The sequence below is a fragment of the Poromitra crassiceps genome, assembly GCF_964638095.1.
Source record: "Poromitra crassiceps genome assembly, chromosome: 4".
NCBI classification, from domain to species: Eukaryota; Metazoa; Chordata; class Actinopteri; order Beryciformes; family Melamphaidae; genus Poromitra; species Poromitra crassiceps.
The window spans coordinates 3,273,476-3,298,320 of NC_139626.1; the positions used below are offsets into that span (position 1 = coordinate 3,273,476).

The 24,845-nt window shown below is 47.3% G+C and overlaps 1 protein-coding gene and 1 pseudogene across 2 annotated transcripts in view; one reads left to right on the forward strand and one right to left on the reverse strand.

The window, feature by feature from the left end:
* Window positions 1-67: 67 nt before the first annotated feature.
* Window positions 68-24,845, reverse strand: part of afap1l2 (actin filament associated protein 1-like 2) — an 88,220-nt gene continuing 63,442 nt past the window's right edge. The window contains 14 exon segments of the mRNA XM_083634581.1: window positions 68-203; window positions 707-871; window positions 1,455-1,642; window positions 4,201-4,374; window positions 6,348-6,618; window positions 7,298-7,555; window positions 8,204-8,315; window positions 8,428-8,573; window positions 12,544-12,755; window positions 13,484-13,588; window positions 14,648-14,732; window positions 14,912-14,998; window positions 16,186-16,365; window positions 17,910-18,121. Of these exon segments, the coding sequence (XP_083490707.1) occupies window positions 177-203; window positions 707-871; window positions 1,455-1,642; window positions 4,201-4,374; window positions 6,348-6,618; window positions 7,298-7,555; window positions 8,204-8,315; window positions 8,428-8,573; window positions 12,544-12,755; window positions 13,484-13,588; window positions 14,648-14,732; window positions 14,912-14,998; window positions 16,186-16,365; window positions 17,910-18,121 (2,222 nt within the window). The 3' untranslated portion in view covers window positions 68-176.
* LOC310774844 (tetraspanin-7 pseudogene) lies at window positions 2,632-3,417 on the forward strand (annotated as a pseudogene). Its single transcript has one exon. The product of its transcript is annotated as a tetraspanin-7 pseudogene (transcript).

Consider the following 24,845-nt stretch of genomic DNA (forward strand, 5'->3'; position numbering starts at 1 on the left):
TGGCTGTCTGTGAGGAGGGCGGGTCCAGTGAAGGGAGGATGGTGAGGAGGGAGGGTCCAGAACTGGTCTTGGTCCTAAACCCAGGCACTCCTTGCCAAAGCAGGTCAGGTGGCACAGAGCCCACCCGGCCAAGAGAAACGGGTTGACAGGAGGTCAAAAGACATTCATGCTCCCTTCTAGATGGTGGATTTCTTCTCCCACTCCTGTAATTACAAACAATTATGTTTTTTTTTGTAGGTAATCTGACAGTATATAAGCCATCATGATAGCACTTGCTGAAACAATGTACGTTTTTTGGTATTGTGCTTCATGGAACTAGCCAAGAAAAATGTCATACACCTTAATGCAGACGCGGCCCAGGGGCCAGAACCGGCCCTCATGATGGTTCTGACCAGTGGTTCTGACTGGCCCGAGAGGTCAAAGACAAAGCACACCATTTTACTTAATGAAGCAAACTAAATAAAAATAAAAATTAGATGACCTAAATTGGCTGTTTGGAGTGATTTTCAATATAATAAATGCTGAAGAATAAGCACATATCTTTTTTTTATAATTGAATCTAGAATTTGAGGTTACTGCACGGCGGCAACAATCTGGGGTTCTCATGTGCCCCCCCCCCAGATAAAATAATTGCGCACCCCTGCCTTAATGCCTTTGTTCAACTGATGTCTGTATGTTTCTTTTTCTCTCAAAACTACAGTCTCACCTTTGCTTTCTGGAGGACATTGACTTTACTGGTGGCCATGATGGAGGCGGGTCTGTTCTTCAGCACCGTGGCAGAGTTGACTGGAGAGGAAGACTCTCCATTGCCACTGCTGTTTGCGGGTTGAGGCGCTGGAGTCTGGGGAGGAGCGGGGGACGCTGCTTTAGTCTGAGGGCCAAATGGTAGAGAACAGTTTCAGGTACCAAAATCAATAGCATCTTTACCCCCATTTTTATCCCCCGTTAGTGCTCATTTTAATTTATTATTTATCCTGGTTGCTGCTCCACCCTCTGCCGATCTGGGGAGAGCCGAAACTGGCTCCATGCTTCCTCCGAGACATGGGCAGTTAGCCAGCCGCTTCTTTTCACCTGACAGGGGAAGCTTCACCGGTAGGACATAGCACGTGGGAGGATCACGCTATTCCAACCAGTTCCCCTCCCTCCGAACAGGCGCCCTTAACGACCAGAGGAGGAACCACATCAGCAACCAGGATATTGCATGTTTTGGTGAGGGGTTCCTATATGAAGGAAACCCCCGGGAGGCACGGGGAGAACATGCAAACTCCACACAGAAAGACCCTTTTGACCACCCCACCCACATGAATAGCATGTTTGATCTGTATCTTAATGAGCCTTTAGATTGTGTGCTAAAATGTTGGAGGTAACCTGTCAATTTGACTAAATGGAACAAAGACACATGATGCACATCCTCATGTAATCCTCATGTAATCACTCCAGTCAGGCGTACTAACCACGGGCGTGTCCTGGAGGCTGCTGTCCAGTGTGGTGCCCAGGGTGAAAGGCCCCGCCTCCACCTTCCTCAGACTCTCCTTTACTTCACATAGTTGCAGTTCCACCTCCACCCTGCGATGCTCCGCCTCCCGACACGCCTCCTCCTTCTCCTTCAGACTGGCTTCTAGGGAGGCCTGCTGCTTGGGATCTGAGGATAACAGACAGCTGTCAATCTCCTCTGTGATCATTCAGCAAAACGCTGCCAATGGTTCAAGGAAAAATGTGAAATTAAAGAGCATGGTGCAGCGACGGAAGGAGGGGCCATTTCGAAATCGACCAATTGAAATACAGCAAGGCAGCCAACCACACTGTAGCAGCGGGGCAGGGCTGACTGGGCGATAGCAAGTATATCGCCCACGTCACTTGGCGGTGTGTAGGGCCGGTCATTGTAAAGCAGCTGGCACGTGCATAATAAAAAGCCATCTGGGCATATAACACTTGTGACATCACTCAAGCCAGCCAGGCTAGTGGGTGTGCGGATGTACAGAGTACAGCAGCACTACCCAGCTGATCGCTCAGCTCCCATTCACACTCACCCAGAAGCCTGGCTGTGGTTGAATATGCCCATTGCCACTGATGATGTCACATTGTCTCATCAGTGGGTATGACATCACATCTGTCACCACTGGCCACCACTCGGTGATTGTGGGACATGACATCATCAGTCACATCACTCGATGATTGTGGGACATGACATCATCAGTCACATCACTCGATGATTGTGGGACATGACATCATCAGTTTGGAAGTTAGGCAGATGATTGGACACACCCATTGCCATCATCAACCAAAGGATCGTTTTCAGTTCATGAGCTCCAGCAGTGTAATGCAGTGTAATGCAAAACCCATCAGTATAGGATAGGAATGATAACCTCATCAGAGAAGGATTTATGACATCACTGATGATGTCACAATGTCTATGACATCATCAGTGACATCACAGCCACTGATGATGTCATAGACATTGTGACATCATCAGTGATGATGTCATAGACATTGTGACATCATCAGTGATGTCATAAATCCTTCCCTGCTGGGGTATATAACAAGGTCTATTTCTTTTACCACTCAGTTTTTTCTCCAACAGGGCACAGTGAGGTTTTCTCTTCTCTTCACCCACAAACGGCAAAAGCCACCATGTCTCCACCATCTGGACGGCTTCAGACGAAGCCCCTGATTACCTGTCTGAAGACTTTGCTCATCTCCTACAGCCTCATATTTTGGTTCACTGGAGTGTTCCTGCTGGGGGTCGGCGTGTGGGGGAAGGTGAGCCCCCTCTCTGACAAGAGCACCAACGTGCTCATTGTCCTCATTGGGACTGGAGCCATCATGGTTATTTTCGGACTGTTCGGCTGCTTCGCTACATGCTGCAGAAGCCCATGGATGCTCAAACTGTATGCCATGTTCCTGACCTTGGTGTTGCTAGCTCAGCTTGTGGCTCTAATCTCATGCTCCCTCTTCAGTCATGAGATCAAGGCCATATTATCAGATGTCTATTCAAACGCTGTGGAGAACTACGATGGCACCGACAAACCAAGCACTGCAGTCGACAACATCCAAAGTACTCTGAAGTGCTGCGGGACGACACATTACACCGACTGGATGGATACCACCTACTTTAAAGAGAAGGGCATCCCTCCCAGCTGCTGTAAAGACCACGCTAACTGCACACCAGAGAGCCTCAAAGACCCTGAGAAGTTTGGGAATGAGGTGTACAGAGAGGGTTGCTTCTCACTGGTGACCAGCACGATGGAGTCCAACCTGGGAATCATCGCAGGAATCTCTATTGGAATCGCCTTCTTCCAGCTCATTGGAATATTCCTGACCTGCTGCTTGTCTCAATACATGTTCTCGCCGGGCTCCCCTAGGGTTTCCTCCATATATAACCCCCCACTAAAAACATACAAGGAGATCATCGTCTGACCAGCGGCGGTTGGAAGAAGTTTGTCCGTGGGCGTTTCAATGCAGCTGCCAACTGCTCCTGGCCTGACCATGGAGGACGAGCCAGCATGGGATAAATGCGAAGGACAAATTTCACGGCGCCTCCAGAGCATGTGTGTGTGTGTACTGGCTGCCGTGCACATGTGTACATAATATGTGTCTGTGACAAAATAAAGACGAGGTTTGTCCGTCCAGTTTAACATCCAACTATGAGATGGACTAGTAGTCTCCTTCCACAGGTTACTGATGGGCAGGTCCCGATGCAAACTAAGCACTAACATGCAAAACCACACCTGAGGATTTACTGCCGAACTTTCTCATCCCTTCGGTGGTAAATAGCCTCTGCTGGCTGTTAGCCCTTAGCTACGTTTGCTAAGTGTTCACCAGGGTCAAAACACAGCTGATAATAACTTTTAACCAGTTCGAGTCACACGTATTTCCATAAAGCCAATCAGCTTTGATATCTGTTGGCCGGTTTGTTGATAAGCAATATTGTGGCTTCTAAAATAACGTTTATTTTTTATTTTTTTTACAGATATCCCCACTTCCATTGTATCGCAGACAGAGTTTACTGAAGACAAGAGGCGACACTGTTCTGCTTCTTTTACAACAGCGCCTGCAGTCACTATGTTGCAGTGGAACAAACTATTAGGCTTCAGTTCTTCTCAATGTAAGTTCTTTGGCACGTCACGTCACATCCATGTGCCTGTCCAAATACTGCAGCCGACTAACTCATGTTTTGTCACTGGCTTTATGCAGGTCTACCTTGGCAGGTGCTGCGCTCCTCTTTGGTCTCCCTCCTCTCCTTCTTCAGGTTGGCCAGGCTGCTCCTCACCTCCTCCCTCTCTCTCTCCAGGCGGTCACGCTCGTCGATGTAGCGTCGCACATCCGCCTCTGTGCGGTTCTTGCCCAGTTTCACCTCGACTGCTCCGGGACAACCTGGTAATTCAGTGGTACAAATTAATGATTGAAAATTTGACTCCATTTCTGTTCATACAAGGACAAAAGGGAAATAAAGTAAGTGGTGCAGAGTAGACCCCCATTACTGTCTGTCATAAATCACTGATGACATCACAATTGCTTAAGTGACATCACTGATGATGTCACAATCTCTATGACATCACTAATAATCACAATATCTATGACATCATCAGTGGGTATGACATTAGTCACCACTGGCCGACTTGATGATTGTGGGACATGACATCATAGAGACAGTCGGCATGTCTGGGAACGCCCATACAGGCTCTAGGAACGTCCACAATAGACGCTGGGTTAGCCTGGGGGCGGGGTCAGGGTGGGGTAAATTCCCCCGTTCTATCCATTCAGCAAAGTTAGAATTTAGCTGATAGCCCAGCCCAGGCAGACACGATCGGGGATTTAACCACCGCAGTAAACGCACATCTGAGCAGACGTCTTGTGTTCTGCTCTAGAACCCCCAAACATGTAGTTTAGAGTCACAGCACCGTCTTTTTTGTAGCCCATGAGATATATCGGCGGTTTTACCCCACTCGCGTGCCAGCCGTTTAACATTTTGTGGGCGTTCCCAGACATGCGGACTGTCTCTATCAGTCACATCAGTCGATGATTGTAGGGCATGACATCATCAGTCACATCAGTCGATGATTGTAGGGCATGACATCATCAGTCCAGGGCATTTGCATGCTCAGTTGATGGATTGTGTTTCAATATATGACATCATCAGTCACCACCACTGGCCACCACACAACAATGATCACCAGAACGGTGAAGCTGCTTCTATCACTGACTCTGCATGTCTGTCCTTCCGTCCGTCCTTCCACTCGATGATTGTGGGGCATGACATCATCAGTGGGTATGACATCATCATACGGGGGAGTTTGCATTCTCAGTTGATGGATTGTTTACTAATACGACATCAGTCACCACCACTGGCCACCACTCTGCGCTTGGGGCTGGTGCATGACATCAGTCATGTTCACAGGACATGCATACATACATGTACAGGGATATGTATTACTGAACAGGCCTACGGGGCCCAAGAGCTCAGTGGCCCATAACCTACAGCCTCTTCACAGGGCCGATGTCAGACGGTGCTTGGCCTTCAATCAACGATTGTGGGGCTGCACAGGACGGAAGTACGGTCCGGGTCATAACGGACGGATGGAAGGAAGGACACACAAAGTCAGTTATAGAAGCGGCTGCACCGCTTAAAAATAATGTGATATTTATAGAGAGGCAAAGTGACCGCCTACTTCCTGCTTCAGCACTGTACCAGAGATTTTCATCCGCTATTTATTTTCCCATCCACATTTTGTAAAATGCTTATAAAAATAGTTTTACTGGTTCAAACCAAACGGTACAGATATATTTAGAAACAGGAGAGATCGCCTAACATTTCACTGGGACCAAAACGTCGAGTTTAAAGGATATATTTTTTCAATGTTTTTTTTAGTTTTGGTCCGAGAGAAATGTTCTATGGTCTCTCCCGATTATAGTGTTAGCTGAACCGTTTGGTTCGACGAAGTACAACTATTAAAAATAAGCATTTTACGAAATGTCTATGGGAAAATAAATGGCGTAGGAAAATCTCTGGTACAGTGCTGAAGCAGGAAGTGACGTTCCACTTTGCCTCTCTATAAGGACATTTACAGGATAGTATAGAGAGAAACAACAAACAGACAGTGAAAAACTCAAATACTTCTGCTGCAGGATTAAACACACAAATGACACTCTACTGCAGCTGCCTTTGACTGTAGAGGATGGCACTTGTCACTAGAGGGAGCTGTGGTAATGTCAAATGAAGACGGAGCAAAGGGACATTGGGACAGAATCTCACACAATGCAAAGAAAACAAAAAAAAAAACCAACAGAATTCCCCTGGGCTAAATAACTAAAACATGGTATTCTTGGAAGACTGTTTTTTCCCTCACCTATGGTAAAGACTTTGGGCTTGTCTCCACTGCTGGTGCTTCTTCCCCGGGGGGGCTTGGGGCTATGAGTCAGCCCTCCTGGGCTCTGCTGGGCTTTGTGGATGTGTGCCCCAGGCGGGTTCGAGCCCTGGCTCTTCTGTGGCTGGGTCTGGGGCCGGAGCAAGCCAGGCGACAGGGGGCGCTCTTGCTCAGGTTTGCTGGTAGCAGGAGCCAAACTGGTGCCATTTATCATATGTGGAGGCTCCGGCTCACAAGGGTTAGGAGAGTCAAGCTGGAAGCAATGCACAGAATATAGAGTTTGAATGCACAAGCAAACATAGAGCCACTGCCTCACCTGTAGGCCTTTTGTTTTTTGCGCAAAAAAGTTTAAATTGTCCATTTACCACCTATAATGTATTTATTTATTTATTTTTATTTAACCTTTATTTAACCAGGCAAGTAATTAGGAACAAATTCTTGTTCCATGGCGACCTGGCAAAAGGCACCCACCGCCTCTTGAGGGGTTATGGTCCCTTAAAGGGATACACCACTTTTTTGGAAGTTTAGCTCATTTGCCACATCCCCCCCCACATAACCAAGATACACCATGCCTTACCGGCATTGTCCACTCAGTTTACAGTGAGCTACAGTTGCGAAGTTAGTAATTATCGCCATAGAATGGAGGCTAATGGTACAGCTGTTAAAAATCTGCCAAAACACACATCTCACGGCGCCAAAATACATGCTGTGCTTCGGGTAGTCACCACACGACGAAATATTAATCCAAAATGCACATAATTGGTCTTTTTCAAGGAAAAGAGGTAGCTGGCACTACTTTCCAAACATGGCCGCTGACCTCTTTTCCTTCCAAAAAGACAGATTATATGCAGTTTGGATGCAGATATACCAAATATGACTAAATATGTAAATCTAGGAGAACAGGTTAGTGAGGGACAAAATCCATTCCCTACCTCTCTTATTTGACATGAGAGGTCGTGCTCCTCCTCTGTGGGGGAATGTCCTGAGGTGTCTTTGTGTGGAGGGGCTTTAGTCCCACAGGATGTATGGAGGAACGAACGCACGGGGATGAGGTCCAGATAGACCCTGCTTTCACTGTCCTGCCCTGTACCCGCCTGCTCCTTGGCATCCTGACTGCACGGTTCGTTATGTTCCTGAAGGCTGCTCTCTTCACTTTCCAGTAGGCCGCTCTCATCTAGATCCTGAACATCCTGATGTGGCATGAGACAAGGAATCAAAATGTGAGATAGAGCATGGCCAGATGAAATTAGTCCACCTACGGGGGAAACTGAAATTGCAAACTTATTTTCTAGTTGAGTGAGTCTGGTCTTTTTGTTCTTGCGTCCAGGTAGTGCAGCGTCAGAGCCCTGCCTACCAATACGAGGGTTGCAGGTTCGAGCCCCCGTGTTACCTCCCGCTTGGTCGGGGGGTCCATACAGCAGAGATGCTTACAAGTCATTTTATGCAAGTTCAGTCTCAAGTCTTTGAGCACAAGTCCAAGTCAAGTCTCATGTCTCTTATGGATGAGCGTTCTATCATCTGCTGCATACCATCCAGTCTGCTTAGAACACTGTATAGCTAAAACTAAGGAATTCAAAGCATGTACTGTATTATCCTCACTCCTTTATCTATTAGCATACAGTATCAGAATTGATTAGATGACATTAGTAGAGATTTCCTTAATGTTACAGTAATGCACCCAAAAAATACAAATAAAAAATTAAGATTGTTCACAAGTCCCAAACCTCAAGTCCAAGTCAAGTCTCAAGTCTTTGAAGGACGAGTCTCAAGTCAAGTCTCACGTCACTGTGTGGGTGACTTATAAGTGCGACTCAAGTCCAAGTGCTGAGTGAGTCTACCTCTGGGTCGGCTCCTATAGACGCCACATCATCATACAGCTCGTCTGAAGTGTGCGGGATGGATGGGCTGTCGATGTAGGTGTTGGGCTCTGAATACCTCCTCTGCATCAAGCTGGACAAACACAGACAGCTCGCACTTCAATACTCTGTCTCTCCACATACTGTATACACACATACAGAAAAGTGCCCATTACAAAGTAGAGAGGAGTGAGTATCTCACTCACTATAAGGAAGTCTTGGCCGCATTGACAATGCTGGAGATCCTCTCAGAGTTCACATAGTCGTATGTCAGCTCCTCTGGGTCGGTCTTGGTCCCTGTCTGGGACAACAAGAGGCCCAGCCAGTGGCCCATGTCTGCTGAAGACTTAGCCTGAGGAGAGGAGAAGAGATGGGAGGTGAGGAGAGGAGAGGAAAGGAGAGGAGAGGAGAGGAGAGGAGAGGAGAGGAGAGGAGAGGAGAGGAGAGGAGAGGAGAGGAGAGGAGAGGAAAGGAGAGGAGACGAGAGGAGAGGAGAGGAGAGGAAAGGAAAGGAGGAGAGGAAAGGAGAGGAGAGAAGAGAGGAGAGGAGAGGAGAGAAGAGGGGGTGCAAAGGAGAGGAGAGAAGAGGAGATGAGGAAAGGAGAGGAGACGAGGAGTGGAGACGGTAAGAGGAGAGGAGAGGAGGAAAAACTATTTTATTTGGTGTGTAGTGGTGGTTCAGAAGAAGACAAAAGCATACGGACTTGCAACGGGTGTGAATTCAGCCCGTGACTTCTGCTACATTCTATCTGACACTTTGTTATTCAAAACACTAATTTGACAACTTCACAGCAGTATTTCAACGTGCTCAACTTGTTTTGAAAGGAGCACAGTGACTGGTCCCATCACAGGACCCACACCCTCTCCTACAGGAGCACAGTGACTGGTCCCGTCACAGGACCCACACCCTCTCCTACAGGAGCACAGTGACTGGTCACAGGACCCACACCCTCTCCTACAGGAGCACAGTGACTGGTCCCGTCACAGGACCCACACCCTCTCCTACAGGAGCACAGTGACTGGTCCCGTCACAGGACCCACACCCTCTCCTACAGGAGCACAGTGACTGGTCACAGGACCCACACCCTCTCCTACAGGAGCACAGTGACTGGTCACAGGACCCACACCCTCTCCTACAGGAGCACAGTGACTGGTCCCGTCACAGGACCCACACCCTCTCCTACAGGAGCACAGTGACTGGTCCCATCCATTGAGATATAATATGAATGGAGGGAGTGTCCCTATCTCCTCCCTGTATGTTCTTTTGAAGCCAAAATCCGGCCAGATCACTGAACCAGAGTCTGCGCAGTAGCGCCCTTGATTGAGAACTTGTGAGAGCTCCATGCCCCTCTGAACTTTCTTATGTAGAGCTGCTGTTTCTAGAATGCGCACAGTGCGTTGTGTATTTATATACAGTCTAGCTCTGTAAATATAACACTTTAAGTTGTAATATTTTTTGTCTCGCCAAAAGTAACCAGGAAGAGTCCCACTATGAGATCAGTTTATCAAAATGACGCCTGTACGAAAATCTGATTTTGGTTGTCGGAGATTTTAGACCTCCGGGCTGCTGACTGCTGCTGAGTGCTCTCAGCGCTCTCAGCCCGGGCCGGAAGTGGAGGCAGGCCACTCACTCACCTTCAGCCTCACTGGGGGGATTGCTGTGTTGACTAAGCTAGCCTAATGTTTCCGTGGCATTTTGATTAATTTTATGATTAATTTCTTTTGGCGCAAATGTTGGTTTAACATTGGTTGTTGGTGCAACTGTAGAACGGGATGTGTGCTTGGTAACACTCTGATAAATCATTTTATGTATGCAGATGATTTGGCCATCCTGTCTCCTAGCAGTGCTGGGTTTCAACAGCTGCTGAATATATGTTCTGATTATGGTGTAAAATGTGATGTGAAATATAATGCTAAAAAGAGTGTCATCATGATCTGTAGAACAAAAGAGGACAAGGACCTTTCTTTTCCTTCTTTCTATCTGTCAGGTCAGGTTCTGACAGTGTGTGATAAAACAAAGTATTTGGGTCACATCATTACTGACCAACTGAGTGATGATGATGACCTATACAGGCAGAGGCGTATGCTGTATGCTCAAGCCAACATGTTGAGGAAGAAGTTCTACTTCTGTTCTAATGATGTCAAGATAAACTTGTTCAGAGCTTACTGCACTCCTCTGTATACTGCCCCCTTGTGGGTAAAATATAAGCAGACAAGCATTAAAAAGCTGCAGGTTGCTTATAATGATTGTATGAGGGTTCTACTTAGAAAACCCAGATGGTCGAGTGCCAGTCAATTGTTTTGTGAAGTAGGAGTGTGCACTTTTCATGCTCTTCTGAGAAATCTGACGTTTAAGTTTATTTGTCGTTTGAATGTATCTCATAATTTGATTATCATGCTGCTGACTCAACCCAGTTTCAGTAGTGTGAAATACCAATCGTGCATTTGGAAACACTGGTATAGTGCCTTACTGTAGTGTTCTGATTGTCTTATTTTTTGTGTTTTAAATGTAGTGTTTGTTTTGCTTGTGTGTCTTCTTATTGGACCTTATGTGTCTGTCAATAAAGAGTTGATGATGATGATATCTAACCGTGAGGCTACGTTGTTGTACCGCCCCGGTACAGTGTGTGGGCAGCCCAACCTAACGTTAGCCCATAGCCTTGTACCAAGACGCTGATTACATTACACTGCAATGCAATGCAGTGTAATGTAATCAGCGTCTTGGTACAAGGCTAGTTAGCCCAGTGAGTGCGTGAGCCAGGCTGCCTGGTCTATTGCCTGGTATATCGTTACTAAGAGAGGAGCTTGTGAAGAACGAACATCCCCACAGTCAAAGCATTTCCCCCAGATATGCATATAAAAACGTTTGTTGCTTTAATAGCCTACAAAAAATAAAATGTCTGTTTGTATGTCATGCTAACCCGTTAGCGATGAGCTAATGGTGGTTGTGTACTACTAGGCCTCATCTCATCTTATACCCGGGACGGGAGTTAACGTTATAAAACACATTTCCTGTCAGTTGGACAACCTGGTCAGTTCTGAAAATATGTGTCTATTATTGTGTTATTCCAGCTATCGTTATCGGTTGTTAAGTTATAGTAATATGAAAACCAGCCGATTAGCAAGCAGCTAATGCTAGCCTGCATGTTAAAACCATTGTGTAGCCTACTTATAACGTAGCTGGAGTAACTCATAAAACACATATTTTCTGAACTTACTTCAGTCCCCAACCAACGTTAATTCCTCGCGCACAAATCATTTGTTTTCATTCCTCAAAACAATGTTCTTTTTATTGGGGTCCATTGATGTCTGTAGCCAGCACAGCCAACATGAGCCACCCGACTTCCCGGGAGCATTAGATAACATGAAGCCGTGTGTCTTGTCTATGACGATAGATCTATAATGTGCAGAGCCTGTCCAGCCAATGACGGCTTGAGACTGGCTGCCACAGCTGTCAATCATCCATTTTTATCCCTTTTTATATGTCAAATAACTACTTAAAAACAAACTGATCAGAAAAATGACCACTTGCACAGGCATTAGCATGATACTATCTAAAATGATACAAACCACCTTTGGAAAAAGATTATCTGACGTATACTGTGATTATTTCGGTTGTGATTTTCCCATCCACTAACATGGGGAGGCGGGCCTTGTGACCTAATACTGGATTCAGCCGTCAGGGCGGCGATCTAACATGCAGCGGCTTCACTAAACGGGAGGTGAAATGGCGTCCATCTTATATAGGTCGATGGTCCCATCACAGGACCCACACCCTCTCCTACAGGAGCACAGTGACTGGTCCCGTCACAGGACCCACACCCTCTCCTACAGGAGCACAGTGACTGGTCCCGTCACAGGACCCACACCCTCTCCTACAGGAGCACAGTGACTGGTCCCGTCACAGGACCCACACCCTCTCCTACAGGAGCACAGTGACTGGTCCCGTCACAGGACCAACACCCTCTCCTACGGGACGAGGCTGAGCTGAGCTCTCGTCAGTGGGGGCAGGGAATGGACTGGGAAGGCCTGTGTGTGAGTATGTGTCATCTGTCAACAGCCGAGCTGGCTACCCACCAATATTCTCAGAGAAACACAGAAAAACACACTTGTTGGCCGTCAGTTCCCTTCAGTTTAAAAGCCTTTTCTTGTTAGCAGTGGTTTGGGAATCACCGAATTACAGTAAATTAAATTAATCCAAATTCTGCATAGTCACAGTCCTGTGGAACTGACTGTTTCATTACATGAAGCACTTTCTCACACTCCTAAGCTCAAACTGTTTGCAGAGATATTACAAACTTCTAGAGAAGATGTTTCCCTACCTCTAGAGTGGCTATCTGTGTCCCGTCCATGTCGATCCTAAAGGAGTAGAGGTGGTCAGGACTGGGGTCTGGCACCACGCTGCAGCCTCCCAGGGTCACAGCAGGCTGGCTCACTTTGCTCTTGCCCTTGTCCTGGTAGAACCACAGCTGGCCATTCTTGATCAGACACCAGCGGGTCCGCCACTGGCTGTTCACCAGCACATTGAGGTAGCCTGACACAGGGTGGGGGGGAGGTTTGTTCATCCAGTACGTACAGTATAGTTCTGCCATGAGCACATGACTCTCAGCGGTTCTATGTAATGACCAAACTACTGATTCTTAGGAATTATTGCTAAAATGGTCTAAGACAGGGGTGTCCAAACTTTTTTGAATGGGGGCCAGATTAGATCATGTGAAAATGCTGGGGGGGCCATGGGTGCTTCTCACATCATATGGCTTATGAATAAAATAAAATAAAAATATCACATACAAATGTACGCTAAAGATTTTGTTTACCATCTGACAACATTAGTGTGTGCTTTTACAAACTGTATAATAGTGCTGTCATCGTTAGGTAAAGGGAAAAAATGCAAATTGAACTTGCTTGATTAACCAATACTGTGTGGAGGGCCACATATATAGTATATTTTGAGAGACAAGACGAGGGCCACTTAAGATCTGTCCGCGGGCCGCACGAGGCCCCGGGCCGGACTTTGGACACGCCTGGTCTAAGATTAAGTCATTGTGGGACGATCCACAGTACAGTAGCTGGCCAAAATGTTGAAGTTGGGCATGGTGTGTATGTCTAAATGTGTAAGTTGGGCATGGTGTGTAAGTTGGGCATAGTGTGTATGTCTAAATGTGTAAGTTGGGCATGGTGTGTATGTCTAAATGTGTAAGTTGGGCATGGTGTGTATGTCTAAATGTGTAAGTTGGGCATGGTGTGTATGTCTCGAAGTACCTGAGGTGTCCACACATTTCTCTGGGCTCTCTAATGAGGAAGGCTTCTTCTTGCCGATGTGCATTAGGTTGCTGAACTTGAGACCTGCGCCATATTTTTTCTTCACTGTGGGGAGAGAAGTTTAGGGCAAGATTAGCTGAGATTTCTCCCACCAGTGTGTGTATGTGTACATATATACAGTATACACACACACACACACACACACACACACACACACACACACACACACACACACACACACACACACACAGTATATATGTATATGTATATATGTGTGTGTGTGTGTGTGTGTGTGTGTGTGTGTGTGTGTGTACATATATACAGTATGTACACACACACACACACACACACACACACACAGTATATATGTATATGTATATATGTGTGTGTGTGTGTGTGTGTGTGTGTGTGTGTGTGTGTGTGTGTGTGTGTGTGTGTGTGTATGTGTACATACAGTATATATACACACACACACACACCCACACACACACACACACACACACACAGTATATATGTATATGTATATATATGTGTGTGTGTGTGTGTGTGTGTGTGTGTGTGTGTGTGTGTGTGTGTGTTTTCCTATTTCACCCATGTTTTCTCCCCAATAGTACTTTTCCTATTCCCTATATAATGTCCCGGTCATTACTCCACCCCGTATGCCGATCTGGGGAGAGTTGTAGACTAGCACATGCTTCCTCCGATATGAGCGCAGTCGCCAGCTGCTTCTTTTCACCTGACAGCGAGGAAATTCACCTGACAGCGAGGATTTTCACCTGACAGTGAGGAAATTCACCAGCAGGACGTAACACATGACGTGGGAGGATCACACTATTCCCCTCAATTCCCCTCTCCCACGAGCAGGCGCCCTGATCGACCAGAGGAGACACTAGTGCAGCGACCAGGCTTCCCACCCGCAGACACGGCCAATCGTGCCTGTATGAACACCCGACCAAGCCGGAGGTAACACGGGGGCTCGAACCTGCAACCCTCGTGTTGGTAGGCAGGGAATCTACCGCTACACTACCCGGACGCCAAATATATATATTTTTTTTTATAAGCGGTCAATGAGAAATATACTACCCTTTTTTGCCATTAAATGCTCACAGGAGTAGCAGGTTCTGTGTAGAAACTCAAAAACATCAAATCCAAGGAGTAGCTCACCATCTTTGGTTTCAGGAGTCTCAGCATGGCTGTCGGTGCTGCTGCCACTTTCTGAAGCCACCGAGTGTCTCTCACTCAGCTCCCCCTGGTGTTCAAATCAACATCTTAGGAGACACTCTCATACAAAACCACTTATGGCAAACTGTTAGTGAGCCCTGTTTCATGTGCAGTATGCCATGCAAAGATTCCCATTTATAGAGTAGAGTCTTGGATACCTGTAATATTCATGTATCAATAATAATAATAATAATAATTGAAGTGTACCTTAGTACAGATGAGCCTTGGGGAATCGGACACGACGTGCTGCGGATCACAGCTCTCAGCTGGTTTGGGACTGATCTCCTGGATCACCTGGGATGAAAGAAGAGATGCCATTCTCATTATTCACATTTAAAAATGGCTCATCGTCGCCCCCTTATTGCTTCACTGGAAATTAATACGGAAAGAAGTTCTGTGCCTCGACTCCAGAGTTTGATGACATTGTTGGGGTTAAAGGAACAGTTCACCCTAAAATGAAAATGAGCTGAAAGTGAAAGTGAAATAGCGACTTTCAGCTCACGGCTACAGTTAAGATTGTGCTTAGAAAACGGCAAGAGAAGATTATAGCACATCATGATGCAATGAATGAATGATAACCCACCTTTAGAAGAATATAACATTACAAAACTATAGCATAATATGATTGATAACCCACCTTTAGAAGAATATAACATTACAAAATAAGACATGGAGTGAAAGAGTTGTAATTAGTGCCTCCTGAGCAGATTCATTGTAAGGTTTCGTCTATTTCCGTGATTTATTCTTACAGTTTTCCATTTTCCAAAAGCCACCCCAACCAAGCACATCTGCCTACCATTTTTTTGTGTTTATTGTTTCACACACACACACACACACACACACACACACACACACACACACACACACACACACACACACACACACACACACACACACACACACACACACACACACACACACACACACACACACACACATATATACCAGTTTCCCCTAGAAAATCTTTCAGGCCTGGAGGGATTTCGAAACGTACCCCGACCGCAACGGTGGGGGCCGTCGCTGGCGACGCTAAAGTTTTAGCTAACCTGTTCACATCTATGTTCGCAATAATGGCATCCCAAGTATCATCATACTATTATGGGATGCGATGCGAACAGTTGTATTATGGGATGTGCGTTTCCCAGGCAACGACACACGTTGACACGTTTTGGAACAGCGCTGCACGCTGGCACAATACTCCTAAAAGCAAAATGCTTATTGTTTTGAATGATTTAGCACCTTCTATTACTGTCAACACCAGTATTGTTGTATTGTAATAATATGCCATAAAGGTTTATTGAAATTTTGGGGCGAGCAGGGAAATCTATATATTTTTATTTATTTTTTTCCGCCAGCGTCTCGCGAGCCGTGCAATGAGGAACTAGGCCCTAGGGGGTACGCGTAGCCCAGTTTGGGAAGCACTGCTTTAAACTAATAGCAGCTGCTCCCACAAGAGGCGTAATGAGTGGAAGCAGGCGGACCTTCAGCCATTGCTCTGTCTGCTCCTTGCTCTGCAGTGCCAGCACGATGGCCTCCCCTCCCACAGGCACGATCTTCAGCTTGTGCTCCTTCCTCTTCAGCTGCTTCTCCTTGTAGACCACGCTGCAGCCCTGCAGGCCCACGTCCAGCAGAGGCGTCTGCTCTTTGGAGCTCTTATAGCACTGGGGGGAGGGGAGAGGAGGGGGACAGTCAGATCCAGCCATCTTTGTTTTATACGACTGCAGAGATTTATTCACTCTCAAGTTGACTGTCTGAGCTTTTGTTAATTGGGCGTCTTACAGTATGTGACGGCTAAACAGTTTGCCATGTATTTCATAGCAGTGAAAGTATTTTTCTGTGTGTGTGTGTGTGTGTGTGTGGGGGGGGGGGGGGTTGTTTGTGGCTGTGTTTGAAGTAAAACAGACGTAGACAAATGTATTTTGAGTTCAAATCAATTCAGAAAATGACCAAGTCAAACATTCAACAAAAGCATGTATCCTGTTATATGCGCGATTCGCTTTAAAACTGACATGGAGGTCATTCTACAAATAAACCCCCATTGCTGGAACAATAAAGTGATGCATAACAACTCCTGTACACCAATATGTATTATCATTATTCACCGAAATCCTTATTCTTATATCTTTTTTTTAATCTACTTCTGTCCGTGTTTCCAAGGAAGACGGTTTAGACGTGAGCATCCTTTTTGTGATTTAACAGTATAAATAGACAAGTTCAATATAGACGCTTTTAATTTGACAACATAAACATTCTAAATTGCCCCTAGCTTACTTCCTGTTGTAATGTTTGCTAATAGAATAGCTGACAGGAAATAAGCTAGGGTTCAAACTGTTCCCATAGCAACACAATTGTGTGAAAAGCGTCTATAGCTGAACACAGGTTAGTCTCTGTTTGAAAATCGTGACACTGGGTTTGGATTCCTGTGGTGGTGAGGGCTTTGGACAAGGCTTTTAGGTGTACTGCACAATTCTGCAAATGATTCAAACTTGACACAATATGAGCCACAGTTGAGTCATATGTGAAAGTCCACTGAACAAAGAGCCATTCTAAAAATAAAAAATAAAAAAATCCAAATCTAAAAGTTATTTCTTTGCCACTAGCAACACAAGTAAACAACACATAATGATATAATTTACTCCAGACTATGGAAATATTAAAAGAGCAGTTAGCAGGAATAAGGCCTATTTTTCCTCCAGTCAATAAATCACTTGATACTTTTTTCTAATTGGTGTCCTTTTGGTCCCACTGGCACAAAAACATGAATCAACTCAAGTAAGAAGAGCCTTTTCGTCCCACTGGCACAAAAACATGAATCAACTCAAGTAAGAAGAGCCTTTTCGTCCCACTGGCACAAAAACATGAATCAACTCAAGTAAGAAGAGACACTGGCACAGCACAAAAACACACAGCACAGCACAGCACAGCACAGCACAGCACAAAAACATGAATGAACTCAAGTGAGAAGAGAGGCATTCTAGCTTGATTGATTGGATTGATATTTTTCCACTCTAAACATGGAGTTTTTTAAAGTATTTTGAGGGTTTGCTTACATGAACATTATACGTAAACACCGTCATCCTATTTTGAGTTACAGTGAAACATTATAGTAACACTACGCATAAAACCTCTAAGACTCGTGATATATCAAGAGATATATATTAACACGGGCGCTTGAATTCTGATATGAACGCGGCCCTCCACCCACCAGGAGGCGCTGGTCTTTGATGACACACAGCTGCTTGGCCCACTGGCCCAGCCACTTCTTCCTCCACAGGAAGGCACAGATTCGGCTGTCCTTCATCAGCTCGATGGAAGCCTCCGCTGACGGCCACTGGTGCTGCGCCGACGGAGACTTCCCTCTGGTCACCTCCTCCTCGTCGTAGGACTCGTACGAACTGCTCACCGCCTCCCCGTCATCTAAGAGATACAGAGGAGAAAACGATCAAAACCTTCCTCGTCCCTTTTCCCTATCGTTCGATGGAAGTTAGCACACAGTGAATGATGATTTCTCCACAATGCAAACTGCAATGAAAGCACTGATGGGACATGGTGACAGAGAGAGAGAGAGAGACCTGAGATATGAGGGAAGTCACAGAGATGGAGCGGGAGACGGCGGACATGATGGATCCTGTCACAAGTCATGGCTGAAAGTTGTTTACATGCGAGACCATAGATCATGCTGGATAATCAGGACTGGAGGACATGCCCATTGGTCCATGCACATTGTGGCTTACACACACGCACGCACGCACACACACGCACGCACGCACGCACAAACACACACGAACGCACACACACGCACACGCACACACACACACACACACACACACGTCCAGTGACAGACAGGTAGGTACCCCTGGTGATAACAGCATAGACCACGCTGTCAGAGCTGTGTACTGGCATCCAGGGCCCAAAACAGTCCAGCTCTACACAACAACAGAGGAAGAGGATTTGGAGAAAAAACGGTGAGGAAGATTCACGTCGAAAATCGATTTCACATGAATAATTCAAGCTCAGTGGTTGATAATGCTAACCTGACTCTGCCAGATGGGGAATACCGCCCCCGTCTGGCAGAGTCAGGTTATGATAATGCTACTGTATATACACAGGGACATTTTTTACCAACCTATAAATGGGGAACATTCTCAGCAACGGCACAAAACAAAAGGTGTGACGTGTCAAACACTTTCTCCAAAGTCACTGACCACAGTCTGAGGCAGTGATGCTCAACCCGAGGCTCTAGAGCAGACCTGGGCAACTGGCGGCCCGCGGGCCACATGCGTCCCGCGAGAGCCACCTGTGTGGCCCGTGGTGATACCCGCTGAATAAGTGTCCAAATGTTCATGTCATTCTGGCCAATACTCCCCTTCTGTTATAACATTTCAGTCTGGAGCATGGAATATCTTTCAATAATCTTTATGACTAAAAGGCTAAAAGTAATCTCATGTGTAAGAAATGACTGTTCTCCATTGAAGTAAAATTAAGAAATTTACCACGAGAGGAAGGGGGTTGTGGCCACATTTACCACTGGTACAGGGTTGTGGCACGAGGCGAAGGCTAACAGTGGGCGGAGTCAGCACAGGTGTTCTTCATTCATCAGGGAGCGGAGTGATACTGCGGTTGGAGCCGAACTGTAGATTGTTGGCCTATTTACCACTGTTGCTAGCCAATCAGAATCCAGTATTCACTCATGCTGTTGTAGAAATGTAAATAATTAACTTGTTGGTTTTGGATTTTTTTTTTAGCTTTAAGAGTGCATTTTTGTTCTTGTGTGACCCTCAACACAGGCTTTGAGAATCCCGGGCCACTTACTGATACTTATGCTTAAATTAACCCACTCATATTCTGGTTTATTTCAAGAAAAACATTTCGGCTAGTGGAAATTCTAATTGGCTGGTAACTTTAAAATCTAGCAGATATATTGGCAGGTGGTCAAAAAAGTTAATTTCAAGACCTGCAGGGAGAGCAGGTGGTGATATAGGAGTGAGTGAGAAAAGGATCAAATATTGGTGTTTAAGACTGAATAATGACATCACAACTGTTAATTTAAAATGAGTTATTCCTCTAAACCAGACTTCAAATGCCCCAAATGTTTTCGTTTTCGTTCGGCCCCCAACCCTCAGCAAAATCTTGCCCTTTGGTAGCGAGGACATTTTTTTGTGGCCCTCTCTATCATCAAAGTTCCTGGGTTACGGCATGACAATATTTGTTCGGCCCCCGGCAACAATCTGGGTTTCTCATGTGGCCCCCCATGAAAAATAATTGCCCACCCCTGCTCTAGAGCCACATGACATGCGGCTCCTTTATGGGTAGTTGTGGCTCTTCTAAGTTCTACTTAAAATAAATAAATAAATAAAAATCTTTAAAAAAGGGAGGAAAGGGACTTTTTTGAAAGAATAATCCAAAGTTACGGGAAACGGTCATTTTCGAAGTAAATCCATAGCAAGAACTAACAGAGGGTTCCCTCTAGTCTGTAACCAAAGTGACTTCTTCATGCACATGAAGACGCTGTACTGATGACTGCACAGCACAGAGTTTACTGGACCTAATGGTCTCCATAGAGATGTTCAGGGTGCTACTTGAGGATGCATTACAAAGGAACTGAACCTGCTTTGCGTAGCCCTTTTATTTGTCTGGCATCTGTGATTTTTATGTGACTAGGCTGCGCAGCCTCGCCCGTAGCTCGGCCTCGCCTGCCCTATTGGCACGGGCAAGTGTGTGTGTGAGTTGTTCACTAAATGTTATTGCATCAGTGATGTCACAATGCCTCATTGTGTGTGTGTGTGTGTGTGTGTGTGCCCCATTATGATATCACTGATGACCTCATCTGTCTGTGTGTCTGTGTGTGTGTGTGTGTGTGTGTGTGCGCCCCTATGACATCACTGATCAGTCTTGTCACAATGCCTCCTTAGCCTAATTAAGAAATCCAGCTCTGTCAGGTCACCCGCACGGGTGCCCTTTACACACCCTGAAGGTTTCAGCCCGATTGCAAGTAAAATGGTATAGGTTGAGGCCACGTCTCGTCATAGACGCTGGTTTAGCTGGCTCAGCCTGGCTGGGGGCGTGGTCAGGGTGGGGTAAAAACCCCCGTTATATCCATTCAGCAAAGTTAGAATTTAGCTGATAGCCCAGCCCAGGCAGACACGATCGGGGATTTAACCACCGCAGTAAACGCACATCTGAGCAGACGTCTTGTGTTCTGCTCTAGAACCCCCAAACATGTAGTTTAGAGCCGCAGCACCGTCTTTTGGTGAGTCAGCCCATGAGATATATGGGCGGTTTTACCCCACTCGCACGCCAGCCGTTTAACATTTTGTGGGCGTTCCCAGACATGCAGACTGTCTCTATAGCTGCGGCCGGACACAGAACTTGAAACAAACAAACACACAAACATTGCCCACATACTAAATTTGATATATACAGATAGATAGATTGTTGTACAGGTGAGGTGTTGTTTCCTGCTTCGGCATTTCTGCCTGTCGCACCTCCGCCGGTGCCATTAGGACAGCTGCAGGGTCGTCAGCTGGAGGCCGCCGTTCACTGATGTTTCGCCCCCTATGCCAGTACATCTCCCGGCGGGGGGGCAGTGGCATGTATAGGGGACGTCTCCCCGCTACCCCCTGCAGCTGCCTTTACTGGGGTGTTAGCCCCCAACCGTTATCCTTCCTCCGGAGCCATAGCCAGTAGCTCGCCTTCTCTGCCTCCTCTCCTAGCTCCTTCACAGCTTTCCTCAGTTTTGCCCCCGTCATTCCGGCACCATGGAGCAGCTTGACTGTTGTTTTGCTGACGAAACCTCGGCACCCTACCTCCACAGGGAAAACCCTGGCTTTCCAGCCAGCCTCTAGGCACTCCGCTGCCAGCTCGGTGTACTTGAGACGTTTCCTTTCGTGGGCTGCAGTCATGCCCTCCTCCCAGGGGATGGTAAGCTCAATTAAGAGGACCCTTTTCTCAGCTGTCGACCACATGACGATGTCTGGCCGGAGAGTCGTTGTTATGATCTCTCTTGGGAAGACAAGCTGTTTTTTGAGGTCTGCCACCATCTGCCACTCTTTGTCGGGCGTGAGCAAGGTGTTCCTCTTCTGAGCAGGAGGTTGGAGGGCGCTGCCAGGTTTTACAAAGAAGGCAGGGTTTGCTGTTGCTGGTGTGTGGTTTGCCGCTATCCTACAGCTTTCGAGGACCTCTGCCAGTTTGGTTAAGACTTGGTCATGGCGCCACCTGAAGCGTCCCTGGGTCAGCGCCACTTTGCACCCCGATAGAATGTGCTGGAGGCTTGCCTTGATGTGATCACACAGGGGGCAGCTTTTCTCATCTCCAAACCACAGAGTGAGATTCCGTGGGCATGGGAGGGTGTCATAAGCCGCCCTTAACAGGAAGCTGAGCCTGGATTGTGGCGTCCTCCAGATGTCTGCCCATGTGATGCGCCTGTTGACAGTTGCGTCCCATCGCGTCCAGGCTCCTTGGCTGGCCTGGGATATCGCCTTTACGTGGAAACGCTCCTGCTCCAGCCTGGTGACCTCGTCCACCACCATGGTCTTTTGCTGCTTCTTGGTGGCTTTAGACCAGAACTGCTGTGGTGCTCCCCAGCCTAGGCCAGCGCGACCGGTCTGGACTGACCCCATCACCTCCCGATGTTGCAGATTAGAGATGGCATGATCTACTTCGGTTTGCGCCTTCCACTTGCGGCCTGTGCGGATGGGGACTTTTGCACTCCTTATGAGTGGGTCAGATGACTCCTTCAGCTCCAGTACAAGGCGTGCCTTCTCTTGCTTGTACCCTAGGCTGATGGGTTTGAAGGGGAGCTCTAGCATGTTCCGGCCAAAAAGACCTGTGTCCGAGAAGCAGCGGGGCAAGCCCAACCACTTTCGGATGTAGCTGTTAGCTAGACTGTCCATCCTGCTAACCTCTGATGTAGGGATTTCACAGATCTTTAGAGGCCACATCACCCGATGGTATAGCGTGTGTTGGTAGCACCACACCTTGTGTTTCCCAGGCAGTTGGCTTTGCTCGATCCTCGCTAGACCCTCTGCGAGTTGTTGTTTTGCAAGCTTTCCCATTTGCCTATCAGACAGTTCGGCGGTGTACTGCCTCCCCAAGCTTCTCAGTGGTTTTTCAGCCAACAGTGGAATGGGCTCCCCTCCCGCAACGAAGACAGTCCTGACTTGTGGCACACCTTTCCTTATCGAGAGACTTCTTGATTTTGCGGCATTGATCTTCATTCTTGCCCAAGTAAGCAGCTCATCAAAGCGCTTGAGGAGCCTGGTCGTACACGGGGCCGTCCGAAGGATGCTTGTTACGTCATCCATGTAGCTCCTCAGTGGAGGAAGCCTCTCGCCTGATGGTAACTTGATACCTCCAACTACCTGCCTGGCCCCTCTGAGGATTATCTCGAAGGCTATCACGAATAGGATGGGGGAGATGGCGCATCCCATGGCGATTCCACATTCCAGCTGTTGCCATCCTGTCGTGTAGCCTTCCAGAGCAAAGCACATGTGCAGGTTGCTGAAGTATCTGGCGATGATGTTCTGCATACAGTCCGGGACATGAAAGAATTCCAAGGCGAAGTCTACCAACTTGTGCGGCACTGAGCCGTATGCGTTGGCTAGATCTAACCACACCACATGCAGGTCACTCTTCTCCCTCTTTGCGCGCTGGATTTGGTCCCAAATCATAGAGGAGTGCTCAATGCATCCGGGAAAGCCTGGGATTCCAGCCTTCTGGCAGCTTGTATCGATGTATCCATTCGCCATGAGGAAGTTGGTCATTCTCCTTGCCAAGATAGAGAAGAAAATCTTTCCCTCCACATTCAGCAAGGCGATGCTTCTGAACTGGCTGATGGTATGGGAGTTCTGCTCTTTGGGAATGAACACACCAATGGCTTGCTGCCATTCTGCCGGAACTTGCTGCTTCTTCCAAGTTGTTTTCATGAGCTTCCACAGTACCTTCACCACCTGGGGGCAGTTCTTGTAGAGTTTATATGGAAGCCCGTTTGGCCCAGGGGCTGACGCTGATCTTGCCTTCTTGATGACCTCCTCCACTTCTCGCAGCTTAGGTGGGGAGGTATCAAACGGCAAGGTCGGTGGGGCTGGGCGTGGTACGTGGCCAGGGGAGCCGAGTGGTGCAGTTCGTCTGTTATCGCTGTACTGACTCTTGATGTGTTGTTCCAGCTCTTCCTTTGTAATGTCCAACTTTCCGCTCCTCTTCTCATCCAGTAGCTGTCGGGCGTGCTTGAAGGGATCTTTAAAGAAGCTGGTTCTCTCCTTCTCTCTTTTCTTCCTCCTCCTTCTGATTCTCTCCACTCTCCGCAGCTTGGCAAGGCTTTGTTTGATCTCATCCCACAGTTCCTTCAAGCCGACTTTCTCATAAGGTGTAGCTTTCCTCCAGTTTCGGCGGAGCTGGCGCCTGGCTCTGACCAGCTGCTCTATCTCTTTCTCTCTCCTTCCTTTCCTTGGGGCTGTGGGCTCGTTCCTCCTGACCTCGCCAAACTTCTCCCTGCACTCCTCAAAGATGATGGTCCCAAAGATGTTGAGCTTGTTTTCAACACTTCCTCGCAATGCCAGCTCCAATAGTTGGCTCAAGTCGGAGTCAAGCTTCTGCCACGCTACTCGGTCACTTGCTTTAGGCCACTTGATCTTGTTGGGCCTTCCTGGCTGCTTTGTCATTGGCTTTTGGGGGTGTACCTCTGGCGGGGTTGTGTCCTCGTTTCTGCTGGGTGTTCTTTCCATCGCAGGGTTTCCTTCTACTGCATCAGACGTCTCAGCAACATTGGGTCCTGCTGCACTGTGGTTGCAATCCCGGCTTTGGGTCCCTATCGTCTGACCTGCTTGCGCAGAGCGAGGTCGCTGATCTGTCTGCCTTCTGCACTTCATCTTCCCCTGATGGATGTGTAGCCCCCTGCGTGACGTAACCTTCTCCCATCCGCAAGTACACTTTCGGAGGATTTTCTCGTTGTCGTTATTCGTTCCAGTCGTTTCCGTTTGTTCTGTCCTGGTGGGCCCATCTTCCATCCCGCCTCTCGGAGGGCCCTCGGGTTGTTTTCTCTTATATTTCTTCGTAGTCGAGGTGGATGCTTCCTGGGGCTTCCAGGTCGCTAGTGGGTAGGGTGACTAGCCGCCCACTCCTTTTGCAGTCTTTCCCGCTGTCA